The sequence below is a fragment of the Toxorhynchites rutilus genome, chromosome 2 (genome assembly GCF_029784135.1).
Source record: "Toxorhynchites rutilus septentrionalis strain SRP chromosome 2, ASM2978413v1, whole genome shotgun sequence".
NCBI classification, from domain to species: domain Eukaryota; kingdom Metazoa; phylum Arthropoda; class Insecta; order Diptera; family Culicidae; genus Toxorhynchites; species Toxorhynchites rutilus.
Window position 1 is genome coordinate 104211142 of NC_073745.1, and position 27976 is coordinate 104239117.

The 27976-nt window shown below is 37.1% G+C and overlaps 1 protein-coding gene across 6 annotated transcripts; it reads left to right on the plus strand.

The window, feature by feature from the left end:
* The first annotated feature begins 741 nt into the window (after window positions 1–741).
* Window positions 742–27943, plus strand: LOC129770245 (transmembrane protein 14 homolog). 6 transcript variants are annotated; one of them, XR_008742076.1, is made up of 3 exons: window positions 742–987; window positions 25677–25925; window positions 25989–27943. XR_008742076.1 is itself a non-coding variant. In XM_055772952.1 (3 exons), coding segments are annotated over exons 1-3 (417 nt in total). In that variant the 5' UTR covers window positions 842–985; the 3' UTR covers window positions 11196–11452. The 6 variants fall into 6 exon arrangements, 2 of the variants coding, with proteins under 2 accessions (XP_055628927.1, XP_055628926.1); XM_055772952.1 differs by lacking the exons at window positions 25677–25925; window positions 25989–27943 and adding exons at window positions 10720–10826; window positions 10888–11452 and having other exon boundaries at window positions 842–987; XM_055772951.1 differs by lacking the exons at window positions 742–987; window positions 25677–25925; window positions 25989–27943 and adding exons at window positions 10420–10606; window positions 10720–10826; window positions 10888–11452.
* The last annotated feature ends 33 nt before the right edge of the window (window positions 27944–27976 follow it).

Sequence of the window (27976 nt, forward strand, 5' to 3'; positions counted from 1 at the left end):
TATTTCGGTACGACTCATAGTTTTTGAGATATAAATTATCAAAGATTTCTCTTACTAAAATCGATACGCCCTTTCCAAAAGTTACGCTTGAGTCAAAAAATTCCCAATTACTGTGAAAAGCTCATATTTCCTCCAATCCAAACGGAACACACACTTTCATTGGAATCAAAAATACAAGTTTTTAAAATCTGCATTTTTAGGACGATTTCATTTGGAATTGCTGTATACTCTAAAAATTACTACTTGCTCCTATATAATGGGTTCGAATGTGCTACTTGATCAGAATTTGTTCCATTACTGATAAACATGCGGATGAGAATGTTGCTGCATTCATACTACATATAATGATAGAATACATTTTGCACCTTTTGGTCCTATTTCCAACCGGCAAAAACATTATTTCCCCCAATTCCAACCATTAAAATGTTATAACAATGAATCGTTTTAAATAGAAGATTTGACAATGTTTTATGTTGTAAACAAGCTAAATGAGTTAAAATCAATAATCGAATGAACTACAGTAATATTAGATCGTTTAATTCTTTATCTGTTCCTTTTATCCTATAACCTTCAGTTTTTTTTCTGTGTCTTCCATCTCTTTTTTTCTCCATATATTTTCCATACCACTGCACAATAGTCCAGGAGATGTATTTAAGTGGAAATCAGCATTTAGAGCTCGACAGATATTCTCTAGACAAAAACTGTCTTCGACAAAGTTGTTACATATGTGTTGAGGGGGCAAATCACGCCACTGTTCACTTCATATCACCCTGCGCATTTCAGTACCATCAGCATCGCTCCATGACAGTTCGTCTGATAACCGTCGAAATACAGCTGTCATAACAATCCCATACGTCTTCCTCATACACATCTTTGCTAACCACAAAAAGGTAGAGTTCCATCCGAGTGTTATTAGAAATTAATATTGAAATCAATTTAAGTCATCCTGTAGTAAGCTTCGCTGTATACAAAACAAGGAGACCAAATGTAAGTCGAGATGAATTATTGTAAATCATATCTGAATTCATTATGTGAATATATTATATTATAGCTTTGAGCTCGCTCACCAACAATTCCCGCGTGCTGCAAAGAGTCGTCCGAAAAAACCCCAACAATATGATAGAGCGCTCATTTTCATGTTGCCAAAAATAGGGTGACCAACATTTTCGATGAAATAAAAAAATCTAACTTTCTTATCTCTATAGATAGAGGTCAATATAGTTCGATAATGTTGTAGTCCCAGTTATTTGAGAAATCTTTGTAGAACAAAGTTTTTTTTCTATCTCTTGAAATAACCGATATAGCGCCTTTTTTCTAAGTTGCGTTAGGGTCACCATGAAAAAAAACTGTTTTTTTGCTGTAACTTTTATGTTTCAAATTCTACATACAAACTGTCTTCGAAAGACTTTTAGAATATACTGATACAAACATTTTGCGATTCAGAACTTGTCAATATCTCAACTTCACTCAAAGTTATTGATATTTCTTCCCAAAAATACGCTCTCTTCAATTGCTTGACATGATTTTCAAAGCTATGTTATTTTTCGTGTTTGAGTAAATTAAAATTGAAATAATGAGTTTTTGAGTATAAAATTTGTAAATAAATTTAAATAGAATTAGGATATTGACAAGTTCTGTACCGCGAAATGTTGGTCTTGATAAGCTCCAAAAGTCGTACGAAGACAGCTTTGATGTAGAATTCGAAATATAAAAGTTAGAGCAAAAAAAACGCTTTTTCATGGTCACCCTCATGCAGCTTAGGAAAAAAGTGCTAAATCGATTATATTAAAAGACAGATAGATAGATAGAAAGATAGAAAAGATTCTATAAAGTTGATTAAAATAATTGGGGCTACAATATTGTCGAACTATGTTTATCTCTATTTATAAAGAGAATAAAGTTGGATTTTTTATTTCATCGACAACTTTGGTCACCCTATTTTTGATAACATAAAAATGAGCGCTCTATCATATGTAACAACTTTGTCGGAGACAGTTTTTGTCTAAAGAATAAATATCTCCCACTAAGTTGTTTTTTAACTAAGTTGCATTAGGGTAACCATGAAAAAAACGGTTATTTTACTCTAACTTTTATATTTAAAATTCTACATCAAAATTGTCTTCGTACGACTTTTAGAGCTTATCAATACCAACATTTTTCGATGCAGAAATTGTCAATATCTTATTCCTGCTTAATGTTTTTGATGGGCTTTCACCCAAAAACTCATGATTTCAATTTTAATTTACTCAAATACAAAAAATCAAATTTCGTCAACAAACATTTTTTATGTTTGCTCAGCTCAAATTGCTCAGAAACGTTCGCACGTTGGTTTGACCATATACTTGGAATGTATTGACCCATTCACAACCAGGTATCCTGTTTTTGTACTGATTTGAATGAGCTGTTTCTCGCACATAATGTACTTTGCTTGACACTAATCTCTTTGTGTCCACGGGGAAATTCAGCTTTTGCTTTGGCTGACAGTATATCAACTATTCATCCTTCTTCAGTGGCATCAAGAACGGTAGCTTTTCCATGACCTGGTCTGAAATATTTTGCTAAGACCTTCTTGCGCAGTGTTGAATATGGACTTTCATGTAATTTGACCGCCTACACATACAGCGTCACCGTCACCGTCTCGTCAACTATTACTCGCGGTCGACTCGAGTTTAGAAGGGTGACATAATTTCTTCAGGAAAAGGAGGGGATATAAGAATATTGTAACAATGTTCACACTCACACTCATCACTCTCAATTCTTAAACCTATTCTTATATCTATTATTTATTAACATTTCACCTTATTCTATTGTTAGTAAGAAGGGATCCGATTTCTCGCGAAGCAATAGGAAAAGGAGAGTACAAGGATATAAGGACAATCACACACGAAGATCGACAACTTTAGAAAGACATATATTTGGGACATATAATCAAGGTCTAGCCGAGCCAACACATCTCACCGGCACATTAGGCTGTCACCTCTGGCCCGAAGATTGGTTTCTATTCGATCTGACGACACATACACATCGCACGATCAAACAACATGTTCGATGTCGTGATAACCTTGAGCACAAACGCAGAGATTGTTGCTGACGAGATTTATACGAAACAAGCCGACCCGGCAAATTTCGTCCCGCCCAAAATTTGTTTTTTGACGTGGGACTACGTCTAACCGGAGTATATGGGGGGTAAGATGAAAACCAAAACACAAAACATGCAGGAAAAAATAAAAGATTCCAAATGCTTATTACTCGAACATTTCTTACTGGATCGGAAAGATGTTTGCATCAATTGATACGGAATATTTCTACGCTTCTACGCAATTAATGAAATGTTATTTTTCATTAGATAAACAATTGAATAACTGTGAAATGTCAAGCGTTATCTAAACGCCCTAACTGCCTAGTTTTGATTGGCCCGATTTACGGTTTCCCGAACACAGACTTCTAAATCAATGTACCTGTGGGAATCCGCTTAGCAAATATACATGCAAGTAGGGGGTATTTTTGTTCCAACCGAGCTGTGTTTCCCTTACACGGACTTCAAAATCAATGTGCCTGGGGGAATCCACTTTGCAAATACATGAAATTCGGGGGTATTTTTGTTCCGACTGAAAAGTGTTTCCCTAACACAGACTTCAAATGCATGGAGCGTGCGGAAATTGGCATTGCAAATACATGCAAGTCGGGGACACTTCTATTCCGACTGAAATGTGTTTCCCTAACACAGACTTCGAATCCATGGAGCGTGGATAGATTGGTATTGCAAATACTTGCAAGTCGGGGGCGTTTTTGTTCCGACTGAAATGTGTTTCCCCAACACAAACTTCAGAACCAAGGTGTCTGGGGAAATTGGCATTGCAAATTCATGCAGGTCGAGTGTATTTTTCTTCCGACTGAAATTTGTTTTTCTGACACAGACTTCAAATCCAAGGAGCGTGGGAAATTTTCATTACAAGTACATGCAATTCGAGGGCATTTTTATTCCGGCTGATATTTGTTTACCTATTACAGACTTCTAAACGAAGGTGTCTGGGGAACTCGGAATTGCAAATACATGCAAATCGGGGGCATTTTTGTTCCGACTGAAATGTGTTTGTCTAACACAGACTTCAAAACCAAGATGTCATCATACCAAACGTAAATGGACTGTCATTAAATTGACTTGTAACGAAGAACATAATCTATCCACTTGCATGAATTGACCTCACATGGCATCATACAATCTTTTTACTCACAAAGCAAATATATTGAATTCAATTGAATTCTGAAATTGTTTCATTCAATCAAAAATTAAATACAAACAAATGATTGCTAAGCTAAGGTAGTCCCACGTCAACCTTGCGGTTATATCATAGATATAACCCACCCATTTTTTTTGATATCAATACCTTCAAACATTCACGTTTTCTTACTAAGCGCAAGTTCATGAGTCCAATCACAGAGCTTTTCATTGATTGATGTTCTAATCGACCCCGTTGAATTTATCTTTTACTAAAAAATTCCTAGTACTCCTACCAAAACTCATCATAATATCAGATTATTTTCAGACACAATTCTCGTTCAAGATTTTTCAACCACTTGCAAATAACATGTTTTTCCGTTACATGGAATAAATGTTTGAAACAGAAAATATGATAGAATGAAGACAGACCCTCTTCTCCCCTTAGTGAGAGGAGAGGAGTGTTTATTCACCATAGCAACGTTTCGTGCCCCCTAAAATCTTCACATGCCGAATTTGGCTCCATTTGCTTGATTAGTTTTCGAGTTATGCAGAAATTTGTTTTTCATTTGTATGACAGCCCACCCTAAGAGGGGGGGAGGAGTGTCGAACCACCAAAGAAACATTTATTGCATCCTAACACCTCCACATGCCAAATTTGGTTTCGTTTGGTTGATTAGTTCTCGAGTTATGCAGAAATTTGTGTTCCATTTGTATGGGTGACCCCCCTAACTGAGAGGGTAGGTGTATCTAACCATCATAGAATCATTTGTAGCACCCTAAAACCTCCACATGCCAAATTTGGTTTTGTTTGCTTGATTAGTTCTCGAGGAATGCAGAAAATTGGGTTTCATTTATATGGTACGGCGAGTGCTTTTTCGGCCTCATTGAACGAATAGCATCGACAGAGCTAATGGCGGGAGATCTATAGCTATAGATGGATTTATTCACGCGAAAATAGATGTAAACGGGTGAGAATATATGATACACTTCTTCGAGGTATATATAACCACTATGAATAGAATAAAATTGAATTTCTCAATGGTGATAAATTACTAAAATTGGATGCAATTCTACTTCAGTTGAATAAATTCACAGAAAATATGAATATATTCATTATATAAGTTCGCGCTAGTGTTAACGGTTGATGCGAATTCTATAAATCTCATCATATTTATTCACTTGAATATATCACTATATCAGTCTAAACCCACCTATAACACTATTACATTGTAAGACTATCCGTTACAATGTAATAGTGTTCAACAGGTCGTGAGGCGACGCTGTCCAGTTCACAATGTATCGCTGCCAATTCAACAGTATACACTGAACAATGAAACTGAAGACTGTGGTAGGTGCTAAAGATTTTGTTGAACAAAAACAACTCGAACGGAACACAGAATGGAATTTTATCAAATCGTTCGGAATATTTCGGATCAATCGAAATACAGAACAGGGGTGATTATCACAATTGATACGCCCATACTTTGCATCGAAGATCGTTGGAACGATTTCCGATCGATGATAATCTGGAATTCGAAATGTACAGAGGAATTGATGTAGTCAAGAAAACAAACATGGTTTGTAATACTCGAATTCATGATATGAACTCATGAATTCAGAGTGAAAATTCAACTCGATCAGCTATTCAAAATTTCTGAACACTAATGGGTTCATAACCTTACATCGGATGAGGGACCGAAGAGATAATCACCCTTATTCTATATTTTTGACGTGGGAATACGTCTAACCGCAGTATATGCTGGTGAAATGAAAACCTGAACACAGAACATGCAGGAAAAAATGAATGATTCCGAATGCTTATAACTCGAACATTTCTTAATAGATCGGAAAGACGTTTGCATCAATTGATATGGAATGTTTCTACGCGTCTACTACAATTAATAAAATGTTATTTTCCATGATATAAGCAATTGAATAATTGTTAAATGTCAAGCGTTATCTAAACGCCTTTACTGCCAAGTTTTGATTGGCCCGATGTACGATTTCCCCAATACAGACTTCCAAATCAATGTTCCTGTAAATCGTCATTTCAGATACTAGTGGTGAATTAACTTTCGGGTTCGGGAACATCATTCGTATGCATGAGAGATGCAATAATTTCAGAGGGAAATGTAAAATACAATGATCGGTTGTAAATTCTTCTGTTCACATATTTTGGTAGTCCTACCCAGCAAACATTAAATCGTATAATTTTGCACGTGCCAAGTCTTACAAGAAATCCGAATAAATCATAATCGCATAAAATATCAATCAAAGTATGTATCGTGTATATTTGAAATCGTATAAAATGTAAAAACTCGATTTTATATACCACTATCAAATTAAGTCGCAATTCGGTATAATAAACATCAATTTTATGATGTACATTGTCGTAAAATATATGTAATCCGCATCATATGCATATAATACGCTGATGCAGTTTGTGTGTCGTATAAGCGTATAATTTGAATCGATTCAGTACTGTAGTAAATCGTGTTGCATGCTGAAGAAAATCATGAAACAGTAAATCATATTAGATCCTAATAAAGAACATATTACATCATACTGAAACGTCAATGAAAGGCTGATGCACTCGAAAGTTTTAATCGCTGTTGAATTAAATTTCAGATAGCTGGTGGATGATAATCCAGACGACCGGAGTTCTAAACCACATCGGAGCAGTATTCACCAAACATCAATATGTGCCATTTTAAACATTCATATTCCACTCCCAACAGAAGTCAATCAAACAATTATTATTTCTACAAACATAAATTCTCATATATAAAAATGGCGATTCGTGAGGCTATAATAATCATTTCACGAAAATATTTTGCGCCATTTGTTTTTTTTTCTGTCTGTAATAAATTGTATATGAGTATGGCAAAAGTCGTATTTGGTGATTTGACAATTCATGAATATATTCATATTAGATCGCAATTCAATTTCAATATAATCGCTATTATAGCCGGTCAAAGTTGCATATTCATCCAAACAAATTCGATAAGCATTTGCCATGTATGTATATGGCCTCCACTTTTGCATGCATATGCCAGTTAGGCGCATTATACGTCAACCAAATTTTAGGGCATATGATGTTATATATACGCTTGTTATGCGATTTAATGTTTGCTGGGTAGGCATCATATCGAACGTAAAAGGATGGTCATCAAATTTATTTGTAACGAAGAACATAATCTATTACAATACATGAATTGATCTTACATGGGAACTGTTCAAACTTTTTACTTACAAAGCAAATATGTTTAATTCAATTGAAATCGAAAATTGTTTCATTCAATCGATATTTGAATCAATCCAGTACAAATAATTACTGAGACAACGATAGTCCCACCTCAACCTTGCTGTTATATCATAGATATAACTCACCCATTTTTTTTTCATTTATTCTACATTTTTTTCGTTCGAGTTATAATTTCGCTTTCCATATTTCGAACGTTTTGCCTTTTTGCGATCCACATACAACATCCACGTCACGTTCATGTCCCGTAACGTCACGTTACGTCAATTATTCTACCATGCAATTTTTATGAAAACTTTCACATACACCGGCAACGTAACAACCCGTCAGCATACGTTCAACGAAAACGACCGGTAGGATTTGTAGAAAAGAATAAAGGCTGGTTTAGACGATGCCAGTCAGCGCTCTAGTTGAAGCATCCAGTGAATAGAGAACAGAAACTCTGTTCAAGTTAGAGGCCAATTACTTGTTCGATACTGGTACAAGTAACTTGGACAGAGTGTCTGTTCTCTGTTCACTGGATACCTCAACTAGAGCGCTGACTGGCATCGTCTAAATTAGCCTTAATTCGCGACTACGAAGCTGAATTTGACAGCATGTGTGCGTGAAGCGAATGTCAACAAAGAATTGCAAAAAGAATGTGATTTTTAAACGCACCGTTTTTAACGTTTTTTGCAGAAATTTTCGTAATGGTGAGTATGTATCGAAAGAACTATCCTCTAGGATGCTAATTTAGTTAAATCATATAAATTTACTGCAGGGGAAAACGTTTTCTTACCGCATCCGAAGGACACTGTCTTTACTTGTGAAAAAGTAAACAAACTTTCAGGATACTAAATTTTAATAAAAATTAATAATTGTGTGCAAAATTTATCTTCTAAACGGTTGGAAAATGAGTTTTCCTTATGCAGTGAAAAAAAAACTTTGCCGTAGCTTAAGCTGAATTTAACTTATAAGTGTTTTTCTGTGACCTTGTTTCATGCATTATCAGGAGCCATCAGTCGGAGAAAATGAAACCTGCTACGTGGCTGTGGAGTTTGCGGATGTGTTCGATTACGCTGCGGGTGGAAGCCGTTTAGTCGTCGAAGGCGAAAGAGTATTCAAAGCTGGACATCTTTTAATAGTTGGTGTTGAAGAAGTTCACGATGAAGGCTTCAGTATTTTCTCGTCCTGCCTCCAGTCATCATCTCCAAGCTCGGAACCCCATACAATAAAAATTCGTACGAAAATCTCCTTCTCCAAATGGTTGTTTTCGTGTTCCTGTGAAGCTGGCAAAGGAAAGTGCAAACACGTCATGGCTGTTTTGTATCATTTGCTTAAGTATGTTTTATTTTATTTCTTTATTATTGCACATTTTGCACCAAGTTGGACTGTTTCACACTTTTTCAAAAGTGCGAAAATGTGAATGTGAATACTTGGAGAGTAGAAGTTCGACACGGTGAAATGGAGGCTACAAATACGGGAGGTTTTTGTAGGTTCTATCTTTAGCCGTAGTCGTTGGATCCAGTCTAGATACCGCGATTTGTCCGTTTTAGGAGGGAAGGCATGAAAAGAAATTCCGGGGCGATATCTCTTCTTACATCCGGGGACGACAAAAACAATACGGCTTTTGAATTTTGCAGATTGTTCGGAGTCAGCTTCAAGCAAATTTCGTCCGACTTGCATGTTCTCCGGGCAATTTGCGCAGCTTTTGACGTCCATATTTCACACGTTCTAAGGAAAATATTTTGAAAAATATTAGAGCACTGATTGAATAGAAGCCAGATCTTTGTATTTTAGGTATTTTATGAACACTAAGCGGATATTTTTATATCAAATTTCATAATTTCGGTTTACCTCTCTCGCAGGTAGATTGACAGAGGGTGTACTTCAACGGCTTTTTTTCACTACTAAATGACAATAAATTTTGGTTCGGAGCATCGAAACAGCTAAGAAAAACTATTTTTCAACAATTTCCACTAATTGTAAGATACGGTACGGTAAAAGTTCTCGAGAAATCAGTATATTAATTACAGAGAAAATATGCAACGGTTTGTTTACATATTTTTCACTCACACGCGAAACTTTCATAGGTGGCGACACCGTACCTTCGATGACGCGAATTGACAAAGACACGGACGGTTCGCTGGGTTTTTGTCTGGGCTTTGTGTCTCGGCTTCTGTTTTGATTTTGGTTATATTTTTTATGCCAACATATCTCTTAGTTCCAAATTACGGAGTCAAAACCATTCGCGACGAGTTGTGAAAAATAGTTTATATGTTATTTGTGTTGGACTACGAGGTGCAAGCATTTAAATTATATAATTAAATGATTTTCATTGAAAATTGCTGAATATGGAACTGGTTCTAGGTATGCTTATTTGGAAGAGGTCATTGCAATTTAAAACTGCTGTAGGTGGTGACACCATGAATAACATTAAATAAATCATTCGTCTGACATTTGACGTGACGGTGCTGCTTCAAGCATAGACTGCATGTGTGAATTGGTGGAGACGGTGACGGAACGTGGACGCTCTTTTCCGTAATGTTCTATGTGAATCGCGCATTAATGTTCGAAGAGAAACAGATCGAACGAATTGTAAAAATAGCTCGAAGGGAATACAGAATGGAATTTTATCAAGTCGTTCGAAATATTTCGAATCGATCGAAATATAGAATAGGGGTGAATAAGTTGAAGCGATCTTTTAGTGGAAGTACGCCTGCCAAAACCTCGAGATCCGTCCCGTCACCGTGAAGTCAACGTAAAGGAATGAAATGACAAATATTCTCCCATGGAAATCGTATGGTAGCATTTGCATACACAATCACCGGCAACTTTGACGTCGGCAAAATAAGTCCAAGAGAATAGTTGACGGGACGGTGACGGTGACGCTGTATGTGTAGCGCACTTCACGGTGACGGGACGGTGTATGTGTATCGCACTTTATGTTGCCACCAACATTTTACGTTAGACGGGCAGTGGTAACTATATTGCCACCAATTTTTTCGATGTTTTTATTTGTTTTGCGCATTAAAAAAAAATGTTTTGTGTATTTTAGCATGTAAGCATGTCATATTGTAGTTTGTTCTCACGACCCGTTAAAGGGTTAATACTGAGTGGCGCTTCGGTATGTCAAATAAGAGGTAACTTACTGTACTACGAAGTGTTTGACAACATAACTTCGATGGTTAAGCTTTGTTTATCTATGCATCGCTCGTATTTAACGAGTTTTATTGTCTTAATTCGATTCATTTAGGATTTGCTTAGCTATCGAAGTAGTATCACCAGTCATGTTCGATGTGGTAGGCATAATTTTCGCTATTCTGGTTGCTGCCGGTGGAGCTTATGGCTATTTCAAAGCAGGTTTGTTCCATTTCGATTTACATCAACTTGATCAAAAACGCAACAGTTATCACACTTGTAGGATCGGTGCCCTCGTTAATAGCCGGACTCGCTTTCGGAATTCTACTCGGTATAGGCGCATACTTCAATTCGACCGACAGCCCGATACCATTGATACAAATTATTGTGCTGGTTGTTCTGGGAGCCATGATGGGTTTCCGATGGGCTCGTTCGGGGAAGTTCATGCCTTCAGGATTGCTCACAATCCTCAGTGTGACCGTGCTTGTGTGGACCTGTGTCGCATATCGAGATTATTTGCCTTCCGTAAGCCGAACAGTTGCTGTTGATGGAAACACTAACAGGTCTGAGAATAATACGATGCTAACGTAGGTGTTATGAGATCCAAAACAAGATACATCGAAACTCCATAAGTGGCCAATTTCGGTAAAATGGGGTGGAATTCATAAGATCCATGTTAATCGTTTTAGTGTGATTGATTACACTGTACTGTGGACCTTTTTCGTAAATTTCAATCATTTTATCAAACATAGGCAAGAAAAATGTGTCGCAAGCACAAGTCATGAATTCTGTACAAAACATTGGTGATTTCCCAATAAGAAATATATAAGATTTATATTTGCTATTAATGTTTTTTTGTCATTAATTTTTTTCTTTCCAAAATAAATCTTAACCCTCCTGTCTCGCGCGCGAAATCATAACTCGTATTCTCCTGCACGGTGTCATAGACTGTTCGTGTCTCTGTAATATTGCTATTGTGTAGTTCTAGGCGGTATTGGCAGTTATTCAAAAAAAAAAAAGATATAATTGAATGAAAAAACAGAAAATATTTTTTCGTCAGGTTCATTCAGTTTTAATAGTCATTTAATTCTGCCTCCTCAAAACAAAATCATTGACTTTCGGTCTGTGGAAGCGTATGTGTGAGAATTGGAGGGTTAAATGACCATTTCAACGACATGTATCGACAATCATTGTCATCGTGATTCATGAGTTCACGACAATGCTTGCGGAAAAAAATCGTTGAATTTTTCGGACTTGCTCACATTTGAGCACAGTAATCATACGACAACTGGGCGAGAAGAGAGAGGACCAGTTATCGACATTCACTTTTTAACCGGACCGGCATGTGAAACGTCAAATAAAACCGAGGGGAACTTCAATGAATTGTTTGATGCGCGTTGATCGTGAAATCAGATAAACAAAAGGCTTCCAAGAGAATAGTTGACGGAACAGTGACGGGACGTTGTATGTGTAGCGAACTTAAGATTGTGTCAACTTTGATACAATTTTCTTTTCGTCACGTAGCATCAAGATAAAATGAATTGCGTTAGATGTTCGATACCATTCATAAAGCTGATTATTTTCAGATGGAATAAGCTATAGGGTTAGTGGGGGCAAAGTGGTTACCTGCTTGTTTGGTAGTATAACTATTGACTATGGATGCCGCCCAGCAAACATTAAATCGTATAATTTTGCACGTGCCAAGTCTTACAAGAAATCTGAATAAATCATAATCGCATATAATATCAATCAAAGTACGTATCGTGTATATATGAAATCGCATAAAATGTAAACACCCGATTTTATATACCATTATCAAATTAAGTCGCAATTTGGTATAATAAACATCAATTTTATGATGTACATTGTCGTAAAATATATTTAATCCGCATCATATGCGTATATTACGCTGATGCAGTTTGTGTGTCGTATATGCGTATAATTTAAATCGATTCAGTACTGTAGTAAATCGTGTTGCATGCTGAAGAAAATCATGAAACAGTAAATCATATTAGATCCTAATAAAGAACATATTACATCATATTGAAATGTCAATGAAATGCTGATGCACTCGAAAGTTTTAACCGCTGTTGAATTAAATTTCAGATAGCCGCGCGAGATAGCTGATGGATGATAATCCAGACGACCGGAGTTCGAACCCACATCGGAGCAGTTTTCACCAAACATCAATCTGTGCCATTTTAAATATTCATATTCCACTCCCAACACAAGACAATCAAACAATTATTCGTGAGGCTATAATAAACATTTCACGGAAATATTTTGCGCCATTTGTTTTTTTTCCATGTCTGTAAAAAATCGTATATAAGTATGGTAAAAGCGTATTTGGCGCTTTGAAAATTTATGAATATATTCATATTAGATCGCAATTCAATTTCAACATAATCGCTATTATAGCCGGTCAAAGTTGCATATTCATCCAAACAAATTCGGTAAGCATTTGCCATGTATGGATATGGCCTCCACTTTTGCATGCATATGCCAGTTAAGTGCATTATATGCCAACCAAATTTTAGGGCATATGATGTTATATATACGCTTGTTATGCGATTTAATGTTTGCTGGGCGTATTGATAGTGACCTTATATTTGAGGATTTTCATGACTTTTGAGTCACCTTGTACTTCAGTAGAGCTGTCGTATGTCAAAATATAATTAAAAACAGAAATTTCTCTCTCGATTGTCATTCGGCCGTAGTTCTGTGCGCATGGTATCTCAGGAATTTCTCGAGAAATTTAGTTTATTCAATATGATATGTTGGACAAATCATCAGTTTGAACGACTGTTCACATATTTCAGGGGAGATGAACTGATATTTTGTTTAATCTCAACGATTAATCAGCATAGAAATTACTTAGATGTTTGGGGGCAAAGTGGTCATAGGTGAATAACAACTTACAATGTTCTGTTTACTAAAGCTGATATACTTCATCACATTCTGCTCTTGAAGAGGTTTCTTTTGTGGCTTTGACCCTGGAAAAATATGCCACTCCAACTTAACCAAGCCCCATTATGCGGAACGTTATGTGTTTCTTACTACGTTTTTGTATGCATGTGAAAATTCAAATTGACACTTTAGATGAATATGCCAAACTGATTTTATACATGTACCTACTATATCAAATATGATTTGAACAAATTTGGACGGAAGAACGCATAAATCTATCCCATTTAGCTTGATATGTGCAAGTGATCACTTTGCCCCCACTAGGTGACCATTTTACCTCCAAGCAAAAAAAAACTTCGATTTTTCACCATTTTTTTTAATCATAAAAAATGTACTATTTTGAATTTTTATAGTGAAAGTCGTTTGCTATCTTGAACAACAATGAGTTGAACTAAGATATTCTACGAAAAACGGGAATTGAAGCGGTATGTGGACGCTGGAAATGGGCACCCAGCAAACATTAAATCGCATAACAAGCGTATATATAACATGCCCTAAAATTTGGTTGGCATATAATGCGCCTAACTGGCATATGCATGCAAAAGTGGAGGCCATATACATACATGATAAATGCTTACCAAATTTGTTTGGATGAATATGCAATTTTGACCGGCTATAATAGCGATTATGTTGAAATTGAATTGCGATCTAATATGAATATATTCATGAATTGTCAAAGCACCAAATACGACTTTTGCCATACTCATACAATTTATTACAGACATAGAAAAAAAAAACAAATGGCGCAAAATATTTTCGTGAAATGTTTATTATAGCCTCACGAATCGCCATTTTTATATATGAGTATTTATGTTTGTAGAAATAATAATTGTTTGATTGACTTCTGTTGGAAGTGGAATATGAATGTTTAAAATGGCACAGATTGATCTTTGGTGAATCCTGCTCCGATGTGGTTTAGAACTCCAGTCGTCTGGATTATCATCCACCAGCTATCTCGCGTGGATATCTGAAATTTAATTCAACAGCGATTTAAACTTTCAAGTGCATCAGCATTTCATTGACATTTCAATATGTCGTAATATGTTCTTTAATAGGATCTAATATGATTTACTGTTTCATGATTTTCTTCAGCATGCAACACGATTTACTACAGTACTGAATCGATTCAAATTATACGCTTATACGACACACAAACTGCATCAGCGTATTATATGCATATGATGCGGATTAAATATATTTTACGACAATGTACATCAAATGTTTATTATACCGAATTGCGACTTAATTTGATAATGGTATATAAAATCGAGTTTTTACATTTTATGCGATTTCAAATATACACGATACATACTCTGATTAATATTATATGCGATTATGATTTATTCGGATATCTTGTAAGACTTGGCACTTGCAAAATTATACGATTTAATGTTTGCTGGGCATATTCTTTAGGGTGATCACTATGCCGCCACTTCTCCTACACTATACTACGATATGATATTAAACATCTATGGCATCAACAATGGCATTATTGTGTTACTTATGATTTTTTATACGCGTTAACACGTCTTCCATCATGAATGTTTTCGATCTTATCGAGCGAATCGAGAGATGATAATAAAAGAAAATGACATTATAAAAAAATCCAAGTCGAGCCGTACTCTTTGAGATAAAGGGGTGGTCCAAATCACCCCGTATGTCCAATTTACCCCGTGTTACCCTACGATCTGTTTAGGATCTGCTGAGTCTGATAATTAATTTTATTTGTGGTTTTTTTGAAACTAATTTTCAAATATGAAAAAATCATTTTTATCGTCGAGTGTTTACCGCTAGACTGGCAGTGGCAACTATATTGCCACGATTTTTTTTCAATGTTTTCAATTGTTTTGCGTAAAGATGTTTTGTTTTGTGTATATTAGCATGTAAACATGTCGTATTGTAGTTTGCATTGATAACATGCCTAGTTCTCGCGGCCCGTTCAACCACAAATATAAATACAACGACATGTTTGTATGCTAATATACACGAAACTATTTTTTTCACCATTTCAATAATTTCATCAAATATATGCAAGAAGAATGTGCAAGTACAAGTCATGAAATCCTTTAACGGATATCATAACTAGTTACCACATAGGGAAGATGGGGGAAAGACGGACATGTTAAGGAAAACTTCAATTGTATCTTTGGAAACTCATGTTTTCAAAAAATTAAAAGCAGTTTCTTACAGTTCAATATACTGGTTTTCGAAATAACTGGCCAAATGTTTTATAAAAATGTTTTCCATGTTTTTTAATGAAAATAAAACAAGCCGAAAAGTAGACCATTTTTATTGGTGCGGGTATAATGGACATAATGGGTAGGGAGGGGGGGGGGATTTGGGTGGTTATATGGACAGGTTCATAATATACGAAGCGTAGAGGTTTATCGCTCGCGAGAGGAATAATTTCACTCGCTCTCAGTGTTTGTGCGTACAGTAACTGAAATAGAACAAAAAAAGAAAGCAATATAAAAAAAGAGTTCAATATTCTTCCCTTCACTTTCCATCATGCACATTGGATGTGACTGTCCATTTCTCACTCTGATCTGTGCAAATCATTTGTGAATACTTGAGATCACGGAGTTGATAGTAAGGGAAGGCGGCCACCCGGGATAAGATGGCCATTCTCTAGATTATTGGCACAATCAATTATTGGGCAGTTATAATACATTCTTTCATTTACATTAAATTTTTTTTTTTGCACAATCAACTATTGGGCAGTTATAATACATTATTTTAGTGTATTGCATTACTCTCAATTATGTATACTCATTTTGGCGTGTGTACTGGTGAAACGTTATGATAAAACAACAAAAATAAACTTTTCAGATGGCGACGATGCTAACACACTATTTCGGTACAACTCATATTTTTGAAGATATAAATTATTAAAGATTTCTCTTACTCAAATCGATACGCCCTTTTCAAAAGTTACGCTTGAGTCAAAAAATGAACCATGATGATGTATTTGGAAAATTTGTTGGACATTATAAGCAAATTCATAAAATTTCATGAACATGACGGTATAACACGACAAACATATTAAAAGGGATTATTTACTATAAAAAAGACAATAAATTAGAAACATTTTTTTAAATATTTCGAGAATGGCTGCATTTAGAAGGAGATTGATAATAACCTTTTTTGTTCTAAATCACATCAGGATTCATAATTTGTGGCTAAAAATGATTGTTAACATACAAAAATTCTAAGTTTCCAAAATTCCTAAAAATTCGATGTTCCACAAAGTTTGTCAAAAATAGTTTTACCACCTTGGGCCAATTTTTTTAATTTTCTGCATTACTTCTATTTTGTATGAAAAAATAAAAAAAAAATTAAAAAATATGTATTCTGGATATCGCCAAATTGAATTTTTATTTTGTAAATAAAAAAAAGAGTACTATTTTTTTTTCTCAGTGTACATTTCTTTTCATATTCAACCATCAATACTCTATTACTCTTTCTAAGACACTATTTCGGTACGACTCATAGTTTTTGAGATATAAATTATCAAAGACTTCTCTTACACAAATAGATACGCCCTTTTCAAAAGTTACTCTTGAGTCAAAAAATTCCCAATTGCTGTGGAAAACTCATTTTTCCTCTAACCCAAACGGAATACACACTTTCATTCGAATCAAAAATACTCATGTTTTGTCATTTGTCGATTTCATTTGGAATTACTCCTCCCACTCTTGCCACACTTGATCTATAGTACAATGGCTTTGATCTGTACTACAATTCTGCCGGAAACAATAGTCCTCTATACGGCTAGAATCATGTGGCCTTCATACCCTTAGTGGTGGCCAACGTTACCCCGCATGATTTTAGTATCTCCATTTTTATACCTTTTTTTATTTATCATATAACATTATGAAATAAAAAGTAAACTTTCTGAAAATCAACATGATTGTGGAAAACATCCTGAAGATCGATGCTGACACAATGAAATGCTTCAATTTTGTATACATTGTGTTTGATTGTATCCTATGCTTAGGGTGGCCGTCATACCCGTCCTCCTCTAGCAAAGTTTCTCCATCTCCAACCTGGTCAATTCGGTAGCTTTATTTTGATCAAAATCTGCGTATGCCTCTGGACTTCCTTTATATACAGTCTATCGCAAAATTGAGTGTACAAATGCTACTTGACGATACTTTCCATTTTTTTGGTATAAAATATTATGAATATATTGATTCTTTTGATGCATATTATTACTCACACATTTAACTAGCTGTACGTGCAATAAAATTCCGAGAAAAGTTTTCTGCAAATTGTTTATTCCTAAAAATTTTAAACAATCTCTATTCTAAGCATCGCAAAATTGAGTGTACATCTTAAGTTTCTTCGAACAAATCAGTCTTTTTTGTTTTTTATTGATGTTTGATTTTTTATATCAAAATGGCAAGTTAGAGGAAAGAAATAGATATTGTTACACGTGCAATGATAATAAGTATGAATTGTCGTGGAAAGACATTGCAGGAAATTGCAGCTGCTGTCGGAAGAACCCACTCTACAGTAAAGAAAATCATAAACAAGTAGAAATTCGAAGAAACCATGAAAAATCTCCCGGTAGAGAACGCAAAAGGATCCTATCTTCTGATGATGAAGAGGTAATTGTTCGAACATTGCGAAAAAACCCTTAAACAAACATTCCTAAATTGACAACCAAAGTAGCCGGCATCATTGGAAGACCTGTCTGCGCAGACACTGTCCGGAGAGCAGCATACAGGAACAATCTGAGAGGTTGTGTTGGCCGTGAAAAGTATTGCATCTCAAGGGTGAATATGAAAAAAAACGACTACAGTTTTCTAAGACACATGTAAACAGATCTAAGGAATTCTGGAACAAGGTCTTTTATACGGATGAGCCGAAAACCAATATCTTTGAATCGAATGGAAGACAGATGGCGTGGAGGAAACCAGGATCGGTGCTCGAGATTCAGCATTTGGTTACCACAGTAAAACACGGCAGCGGTTGTCAGATGATGCATGGTACATTCGCGGCTTTTGGAACTGGAATCGTGGTGTTTATCGATTCGGTGATGGACAAAATGGCTTAATTGTGTAATGTCGGGGACATAACCGGAGTGACGTAGTACTATACAAAGGGGACAGCTTTTGTTAAAGATATATTTTAAATATGTTGTTTTATTTTCTTCTCCTACGTGAACCTGAAAATCTACCTGAAAAATGGATCAGTTTACTGTTTACTCTTTATGAATATGTTGATGGTTCTGAAAAAAACCTTTGGTGTTGTGTTTTTGTTATCACTCGATATTTCCATCTTGTTCGGTTAAACCTCCCTGTTTTGCTATTGCGTTTGCCACTCGCCACAGCTTTCACAGTTGGAAAATTTCTTCCCATCCAGCTTGTGACATGTTGTTCAGTAAATTACATTTAATGCGACGTGCCGGAGAAACACTTTTGCCACTCACTGAAACTAATTGTTGCCTTGATGAGCGCCGAACCAAAGCTGCTCTGTTCTTGATGCGGGTTTTCTGATTGTCGTGAGCAGCTTTGCAAGCCAACTCGAGCACTCCGACGGCCGAAACTCTATAATCGCTGTTAGGTATATTGGTGCTCCGGCACCAATCCGTTCGGCCTAGTTACCCTTGCGGAGCAATCAGTGAATGCGACCAACAGGGAACTGGAGACCTGCACGGTTCGGGTGAGACTTTGCCTTTCCCTTAACTTGTCCTCCTTTGTTACGTCCACGATGCCGATGCCGTACAACCACACGGGTTTACGGTTTGAAAGAAAATAAGATATTTTTTTGGGGTCCGCGTGTTTTATACTCTAGCGGTACACACTCACAGGATAAAGACAAATCGGCAGACTCAGCCAGAGGGGCGAGTCCAACGAGACGAACGAATGAGCGTTAAAAGGGAGCGATGGCAAAAAAATACATTCATTACGATTTGTTCGCTCGTTGGATTCACATGCAGGCTAAAAAGGGTCCTTTTCAGGATCACAAAATTATCTTCAATCTAAAAAGTTTATTGTTTTGTTATCACTCAATATCCCCATCTTGTTCGGCTAAACCTTTCTGTTTAGCGATTGCATTTGCCACTCGCTACAGCTTTCACAGTTGGAAAATTTCTTCCCATCCAGCTTGTGACATATTTTACAGTAAATTACATTCAATGGCACGTCGCATTACCACCACTCAGTATCGGATTGGAGGTAATTTTAACCTGTAATTAAACATTTGCGATGACAGTGGTACAATGTCGACTTTCAATGTGGGGTCATAATTTGGACCCCGAACTCTATGTTTACAAAAATGTCCAACTAAATATGTCGCATTACAGGTCCGTCCAATTAGCTAAATGTCGAGATAATTGTAAATTAATGTACTTTCAATCTAGAAGCAATTTAAGAATTGGTGAAAATCAATAAGCTCAGAACAACTGCCAAATTCACATACTCATCATATCCTGGCAAACAAATTATGAAAAAATCAATTTGTGTTTTATTATTATTTTGCATATTGTTTTAGAAAGCATTGAACTGTATTTCCTAAACTCTTTTTTGGAAGGTTTAATGGCCCTGAAAAGCGCCTTGTTTTATGGAATGATTCCAATTTAGAAAACATAGTACTCGTGGTTTTGAAAAAAACCATTTCGAACGCCCTCGATGCCGCCTTGTTCTGGATTTGCCACCAAAGCAGTTTGTATGAAGAACAAACTTTTTTCTTCTGCTACCTGATGCCGTTTTGCGATTGCGTTTGCCACTCGCCACTCGCTGCAACTGCCTGTTGTCTTGATGTCCACCGAACCGAATGTGTTCTGTTCCTAATGCGGGTTTTCTTATCGTCACGAGCAGCTTTGCTAACTCGATCACATCGGCGGCCGAAACTATATATCGCCGGCTAGGTGGACTGGTGCACTGGTACTAACGCGCTCGGCCTAGCTACCCTTGTTGTTGATGTGTTGTGATGCGAACCGATGTGGTGTACGGTTTGAACGAGAATGATCCTTACGGCAGCGGAGCGGGGATTTTTAAGCTGACTGGCTGGCTCGAGAATTACGCATGTGTGAGACTGCGACCAATGTTTCCCTCATTTTTTTTTCTTTCCAATCGTGCTGCATTCTATTTCGCTGCTGCTCTGGTTGCCCGTTTTGGTCGGTACGATTTGAGGAGCACAAAATGGACCAATCAAAAATGGGCACATAGTGCATTTTGACAATGCTTGATATTTCACAATTATTCAATTATTTATCTCAAGAAAAATGAAATGTTATTCGTTATGATAGATGCGTAGATATTTTTTCTATCAATTGATGCAAAAACCTTCGCGATCTATTGAGAAATGCTCGAGTTATAAGCGTTCCAAATCTTGCATTTTTTCCTACTTGTTCAGTGCCTAGATTTCCATTTCACCCCCTATATCTTCCGGTTAGACGTAGTCCTACGTCAAAACCAAAATGTCAACTCCAATTGAACGAAAAAGTTGCCGACAAACATTGCGCGCGACTCGACATGCTAGGTTGAATCGAAAAAGTTGGTCCGACCTAAGTTGCCAGTTTGCTTAGCGTGTATGCTCCCATTTGATGCCCATTTTTGATTGGTCCATTTTGTGCTCCTCAAATCGTACCGACCAAAACGGGCAACCAGAGCAGCAGCGAAATAGAATGCAGCACGATTGGAAAGAAAAAAAAATGAGGGAAACATTGGTCGCAGTCTCACACATGCGTAATTCTCGAGCCAGCCAGTCAGCTTAAAAATCCCCGCTCCGCTGCCGTAACGATCATGCTCATCCAAACCGTACACCACATCGGTTCGCATCACAACACATCAACAAACCAACCCAAGCAGCCATGTCTGGACATGGTAAAGGAGGAAAAGTGAAGGGAAAGGCAAAATCCCGCTCGAACCGTGTTGATCTGGAGTTCCCCGCAAAGGTAGCTAGGCCGAGCGCGTTAGTACCAGTGCACCAGTCCACCTAGCCGGCGTTATATAGTTTCGGCCGCCGAAGTGATCGAGTTAGCAAGCAAAGCTGCTCGCGACGATAAGAAAACCTGCATTCGGAACAGAATACATTCGGTTCGGTGGACATCAAGACAACAGGCAGGTGCAGCGAGTGGCGAGTGGCAAACGCAATCGCAAAACGGCATCAGGTAGCAGAAGAAAAAAGTTTGTTCTTTATACAAACTGCTTTGGTGGCAAATCCAGAACAAGGCGGCATCGAGGGCGTTCGAAATGGTTTTTTTCAAAACCACGAGTACTAAGTTTTCTAAATTAGAACCATTCCATAAAACAAGGCGCTTTTCAGGGCCATTAAACCTTCCAAAAAAGAGTTTAGGAAATAAAGTTCAATGCTTTCTAAAACATTATCCAAAATAATAATAAAACACAAATTGATGTTTTCAAAATTTGTTTGCCAGGATCTGATGAGTATGTGAATTTGGCAGTTGTTCTAAGCTTATTGATAGTTGGGGACTTTCCTGATTATTCAATTTTCACCAATTCTTAAATTGTTTCCAGATTGAAAGTACAGTAATCTACAATTAGTTCGACATTTAGCTAATTGGACGGACATGTAATGCGACTTATTTAGTTGGACATTTTTGTAAACATAGAGATCCAAATTATGACCCCGCATTGAAAGTCGACACTGTACCACTGTCATCGCAAATGTTCAATTACAGGTTAAAATTACCTCCAATCCGATACTGAGTCGTGGTAAGGCGACGTGCCATTGAATGTAATTTACTGTAAAATATTTCACAAGCTGGATGGGAAGAAATTTTCCAACTGTGAAAGCTGTGGCGAGTGGCAAATGCAATCGCTAAACAGAAAGGTTTAGCCGAACAAGATGGGGATATTGAGTGATAACAAAACAATAAACTTTTTAGATTGAAGATAATTTTGTGATCCTGAAAAGGACCCTTTTTAGCCTGCATGTGAATCCAACGAGCGAACAAATCGTAATGAATGTATTTTTTTGCCATCGCTCCCTTTTAACGCTCATTCGTTCGTCTCGTTGGACTCGCCCCTCTGGCTGAGTCTGCCGATTTGTCTTTATCCTGTGAGTGTGTACCGCTAGAGTATAAAACACGCGGACCCCAAAAAAATATCTTATTTTCTTTCAAACCGTAAACCCCTGTGGTTGTACGGCATCGGCATCGTGGACGTAACAAAGGAGGACAAGTTAAGGGAAAGGCAAAGTCTCACTCGAACCGTGCAGGTCTCCAGTTCCCTGTTGGTCAGATTCACTGATTGCTCCGCAAGGGTAACTAGGTCGAACAGATTGGTTCCGGAGCACCAGTATACCTAACAGCGATTATAGAGTTTCGGCCGTCGGAGTGCTCGAGTTGGCTTGCAAAGCTGCTCACGACAATCAGAAAACCCGCATCAAGAACAGAGCAGCTTCGGTTCGGCGCTCATTAAGGCAACAATTAGTTTCAGTGAGTGGCAAAGTGTTTCTCCGGCACGTCGCATTAAATGTAATTTACTGAACAACATGTCACAAGCTGGATGGGAAGAAATTTTCCAACTGTGAAAGCTGTGGCGAGTGGCAAACGCAATAGCAAAACAGGAAGGTTTAACCGAGCAAGATGGGAATATCGAGTGATAACGAAAACACAACACCAAAGGTTCTTTTCAGAACCATCAACATGTTCATAAAGAGTAAACAGTAAACTAATCCATTTTTCAGGTAGATAGGTAGGTATTCACGTAGGAGAAGAAAATAAAACAATATATTTAAAATATATATTTAACAAAAGCTGTCCCCTTTGTATAGTCCTACGTCACTCCGGTTATGTCCCCGACATTACCCACCCATCTTTTTTTTACGTTCGTTGAGTTTGAATATCTGTCAGTGGTAATATCAAAGGTTTGTTAAAAGGTATTAAAAATAATATGGAATTCCACCAAAATACAATTGTTGAGTCCACCAATGTTGAATGGAAGTGGAATTGTTTGCGCATTTTGACTGAAAAGTCCTCCGGTTGCGGCAAAAAATTCAGGTAAATTGTATTTGTGCTATTTTGAACTGCTGTAAACATACCCAAAATACTTTCTCATTATATCATGGACAGACATACAGCTGTAAAAACATTGTACGTGTACAGCGTTGTACAGGTACCATCGTAGCATGGCAGACATACTTCGGTTGTACATTGTATCGCAAACTGACAATCAGAAATATGACCAATTTTCATCACATATTTCAATGAAAAAGGTTTTTATTTAGCGTCTAAACTATCAAACACAACAAACAAGTTTCCAATCTGAGTTATTAACTCAAGAGAAAGTCAATGAAAAGAATGTTTACCAAGTGTTATGATTAGGCTTGTTCATGCAACAGTACAACTGTAACCATGTACAGCGGTAAAACAGATCGGTACAGTACAGCGATTGTACCGAGTTGCTTGCATGGTTCTAGCGCTGTACATGGTGACAGACATACAATTTTCGATGTACAACGCTAGTACAGTTGTATGTCTGTCATAAGTATTAGGCGGCTCGCACACCGGAGCAATAAGCAACTGGCAACTGTTAACATGTAATAAGCAATATTATCGCCAATGGATTTTTCCCTTTATTTTTTGTTGATCTCGCATACCGACGCAATACGATATCGCTGTCACCTTTACAGAGCAACACATGTCGCTAGCAACACGGCGTGTCGGTTGAAGAGCAACTTATCGCCCATATTTTGACAAGTTTCGTACATTAAGCCGAATGTTTGCATAATGTCAGGGGTTTTTATTGCACTGGTATGCGAAGAACAACGAAATATGTTGCCTGTTGTATATTGCGTATTGCAGTTTGCTAGTTGCTTATTGCTGCGGTGTGCGAGCCGCCTTAGGCGGCTCGCACACCGCATCAATAAGCACCTAGCAAACTGCAATACGCAATATACAACAGGCAACATATTTTGTTGTTCTTCGCATACCAGAGCGATAAAAACCCCTGACATTATGCAAACAATTGGCTTAACGACGAAACTTGTCAAAATATGGGCGATAAGTTGCTCTTCAACCGACACGCCGTGTTGCTAGCGACATGTGTTGCTCTGTAAAAGCGACAGCGATATCGCATTGCGTCGGTGTGCGAGATCAACAAAAATTAAATGGAAAAATCCATTGGCGACAATAGGCCGTATGAATAAAAACAAAATTCACCTTTACTTTACTTCATTCGAGCAGTCGAGCAGTGAGATTAAGTTTTTACTACGTTTGGTATGAATAAAAGAAACAACAAAGTATTTACTTCTCGAAAATGAATGTTTAGCTGATTTCGTATGAATAAAACAGCATTCATCAAGTATTTACTTCGATATTATCAAGTTTGCTCATGAGCATACTTTGGATCTGAAAACACTATCATTCGTTTTGATGTCATATCCGATTTATGTTTAATGCTGCTATCTTGCGCTTGAAGTTAAACAAGTTAACGATCCGCATTGATGGCATTGAGCTTCGTTTACTAATTTAGGGGAGCGTAAAAAAATTGATTGATTTTCAGGCGGAATGAACACGTTTTTAAAATTTAAATTATGAATGAAAAATAACCTTTCCGTACCAAATTGGCATTCTGTTTAAATGAAAAACACTTTTGTTTGCAGGTGGTTAAAAAATCTTATACGAATATTGTTTTTGAAGACAACTTTATATTATAATGAAAAGTTTCAGTAATGATGTTAGAAATGTATAGACAAAGGGTTAAATAAAAGTCGGAAAAAAGTGTTTTAAGTGATTAAATAACATGATGTGAACATTTTCATTCAAATTTTTACATTTGAAAACTGGCTTCGTGTCTTCTAATATGATAGGTATTACACTAACGAGATAGGGACCCAAACTATGGTCCCAAATTGAAAGTCGCCACCAGACGTCGACACTATTCCTTTTTCATCGCTAATTCACGCTTTGTCCAAAAAAACGTTTTGAAACGAAACCTAAACAATCAGTTGATAGATGTTTGACAAAGTAAAAACTATGTTCGAATTCGAAAATCAAATTAGTAAAGTAAACTTTTATTCATACGGATTCAAGTAAATACTAGGAAAGTTTACTTTACTTGGAAACGGGCAGAATAAATAAATACTTTTTTTTATTCATACGACCTAATATTGCTTATTGCATGTTAACAGTTGCTTGTTGCTTATTGCTTCGGTGTGCGAGCCGCCTTAGAGTAACAAAGATGATGGTGAAGAATACGAGAGTTACTTTGAATTGGTGTCGGTCAATGTGGAAGCTGAGGATGCTGGTGAATCGCAAGTAGGCAAAAGACCGGAGGCAGAAAACACCTGTGCCAAGTGAAGCCGTTCCTAGCCGGATGAGAAACAACTTATGTTCCAGATTGATATTGATAAGAGGACAACCTTTACCGGGAATGCTTGGTGCGCAGGTTCGCTATTGGAATGTAAGGGCAGACAATTAATCTTGGAATGTTTTTTTTACAGATTGGCCCGGTTCCGATGATGCGTTTGTTTAGGACTACAAAGATGAAATCTCGGCTTGCGCTGATTAGCCGATATTGTGTAACAATGGAGAGAAAACATTTATCTGTAATAAGGATACGGTAACATTGTAGCGGTTTATGTTTATCTCCAGCCGATCCATCTCCTCCTGTGATCTCTTGGCACAATGAGCAGCTGCCAGGTTCGGCCTAAGGACCACATCACCGTTGCCTCTTTATGAAGGCGGCAACTTCCGGCAGGTATTTCGTACTGTTTATCTTCCCGTTCACCGCAAGACTCGGAAGAAAAGCGGCTTGGACATTCCCTTCTCGCCGATCGTCAGCCAGAGAAGGACCTTCTTCGAGAACTTGATGTGAAATATATATTTGACGTCAATACTTACCTTCGTGGTGGGGAACGTAAAGTGCCCGGTCCCCTGCCATTCGTTGAATTCTAGCGTCAGGTAGGTTTCGTCATTCATTATGAGCACGACATAGCGCTTCGCCGGAAATAAGTTTTCCATCAGCACTTCCAGCTTCTTCATCTGACTTCGTCTGGCGCTTCCGCATAAAAATGTTCATTCTGGCTAGATTCTTCTCCACCGTTTGGCCGGTTGTTTCGATCTCCCGGCTTAAGGAGTGGCAGGAGAGGATGTTGTAAATACCAAATTAACTATATCCGGTTGACACAAAGTGTCTCAAGATGTCTATCTTCTATGCTCCGGGTGGAACTGGCAGTATGAAAAAATCATCAAGTTGCTTGACTGTTTTCGCCATGGCTGCTGCGAATCAACTACGTTGAATCATTTTTGTTGAAGGCATAATAAACATAAGATTAAAAAAAAAATGTTCCATTGAATTATCTTTTCTAGTTTTTTTTTACCATCGCCATCCGAAATTAGTCCATTTTTTTAATGCATACGTTAACACTAAAATCGTTGAAAAATGGTTTCCAATTTTCAAATATTCCATTCGGTAATTTGTAGAGTCCGAATCGTGCTTGCCAGGCTTAAAAGCTTTGATTGAGCGATTTTTTTCAAGCGTAAACAAAATCTGTACCACCGAAAAATTATAACTATGTGCTGATATGTTGAAAGAAATAATACTGATCAGGTTTAATTGCAAGGACACGTTCGGAATTTCATGAATAACTGAGACTAGTTAAACTATGGTTTATGTTCACATTGCGTGAATACATAAAGTTTTTTTTGGACGTCCCGCGTTAGACCTCGGACCATCTGGTCACTTTACCGTAAACGAAAGTGCCTCCCAGACACCAAAATCGTCGTTTTGAGTTCAGCTTTGCTCCCTAGATTTTTATTCTTCAGATAGTTCTTGGTCGTTTTTTTCATATTCGCCTTCGAGATGGAAGACTTTTCACGGCCAACACAATCTCTCAGATTGTTATTGTATGCTGCTCTCCGGACAGTGTCTGCGTTGATAGGTCTTGCAATGATGCCGACTACTTCGGTATAGTGATCCCCGATTTTTAAATAAATCGTTCATCAGCTAATCGAATACTTTTCAGCAGTTTATTATTCGATACGATTAATCGACCCAAATAATCATATAATAAAATTTTAGTTTGGTAACGAAAACGGTGTCGGCTCAATTCATTCTTTCTACTATAGTTGTTTTGTTCGATGTATCGTAGCTACTCAGCATCGCGACTATCCTCTTATCTTTCCACGCTATTTTTTTTTATTCATACTGAGTACCGTCTATAATTTATAGAAGCTTCATATTATCCAATGCACAAGTTCACTATACATTAAGATTCGTTTAGAAAAAGTGTACAATGATACATCGTTGTATAAAGTATAAGATTAGCGTGATTCCTTGCTGTGGTGGCTGAGAGCAGACAAGCAACCGCAAAGAGTTAATATGCATCAAAAGAAGGAATGTATTCAAAATATGTTGTGCCAAATAAACCCACGATTTTAGTGTGCTTACAGAAAATTCTGTTTAAATTCGTTAAAAATCCAACAAGTT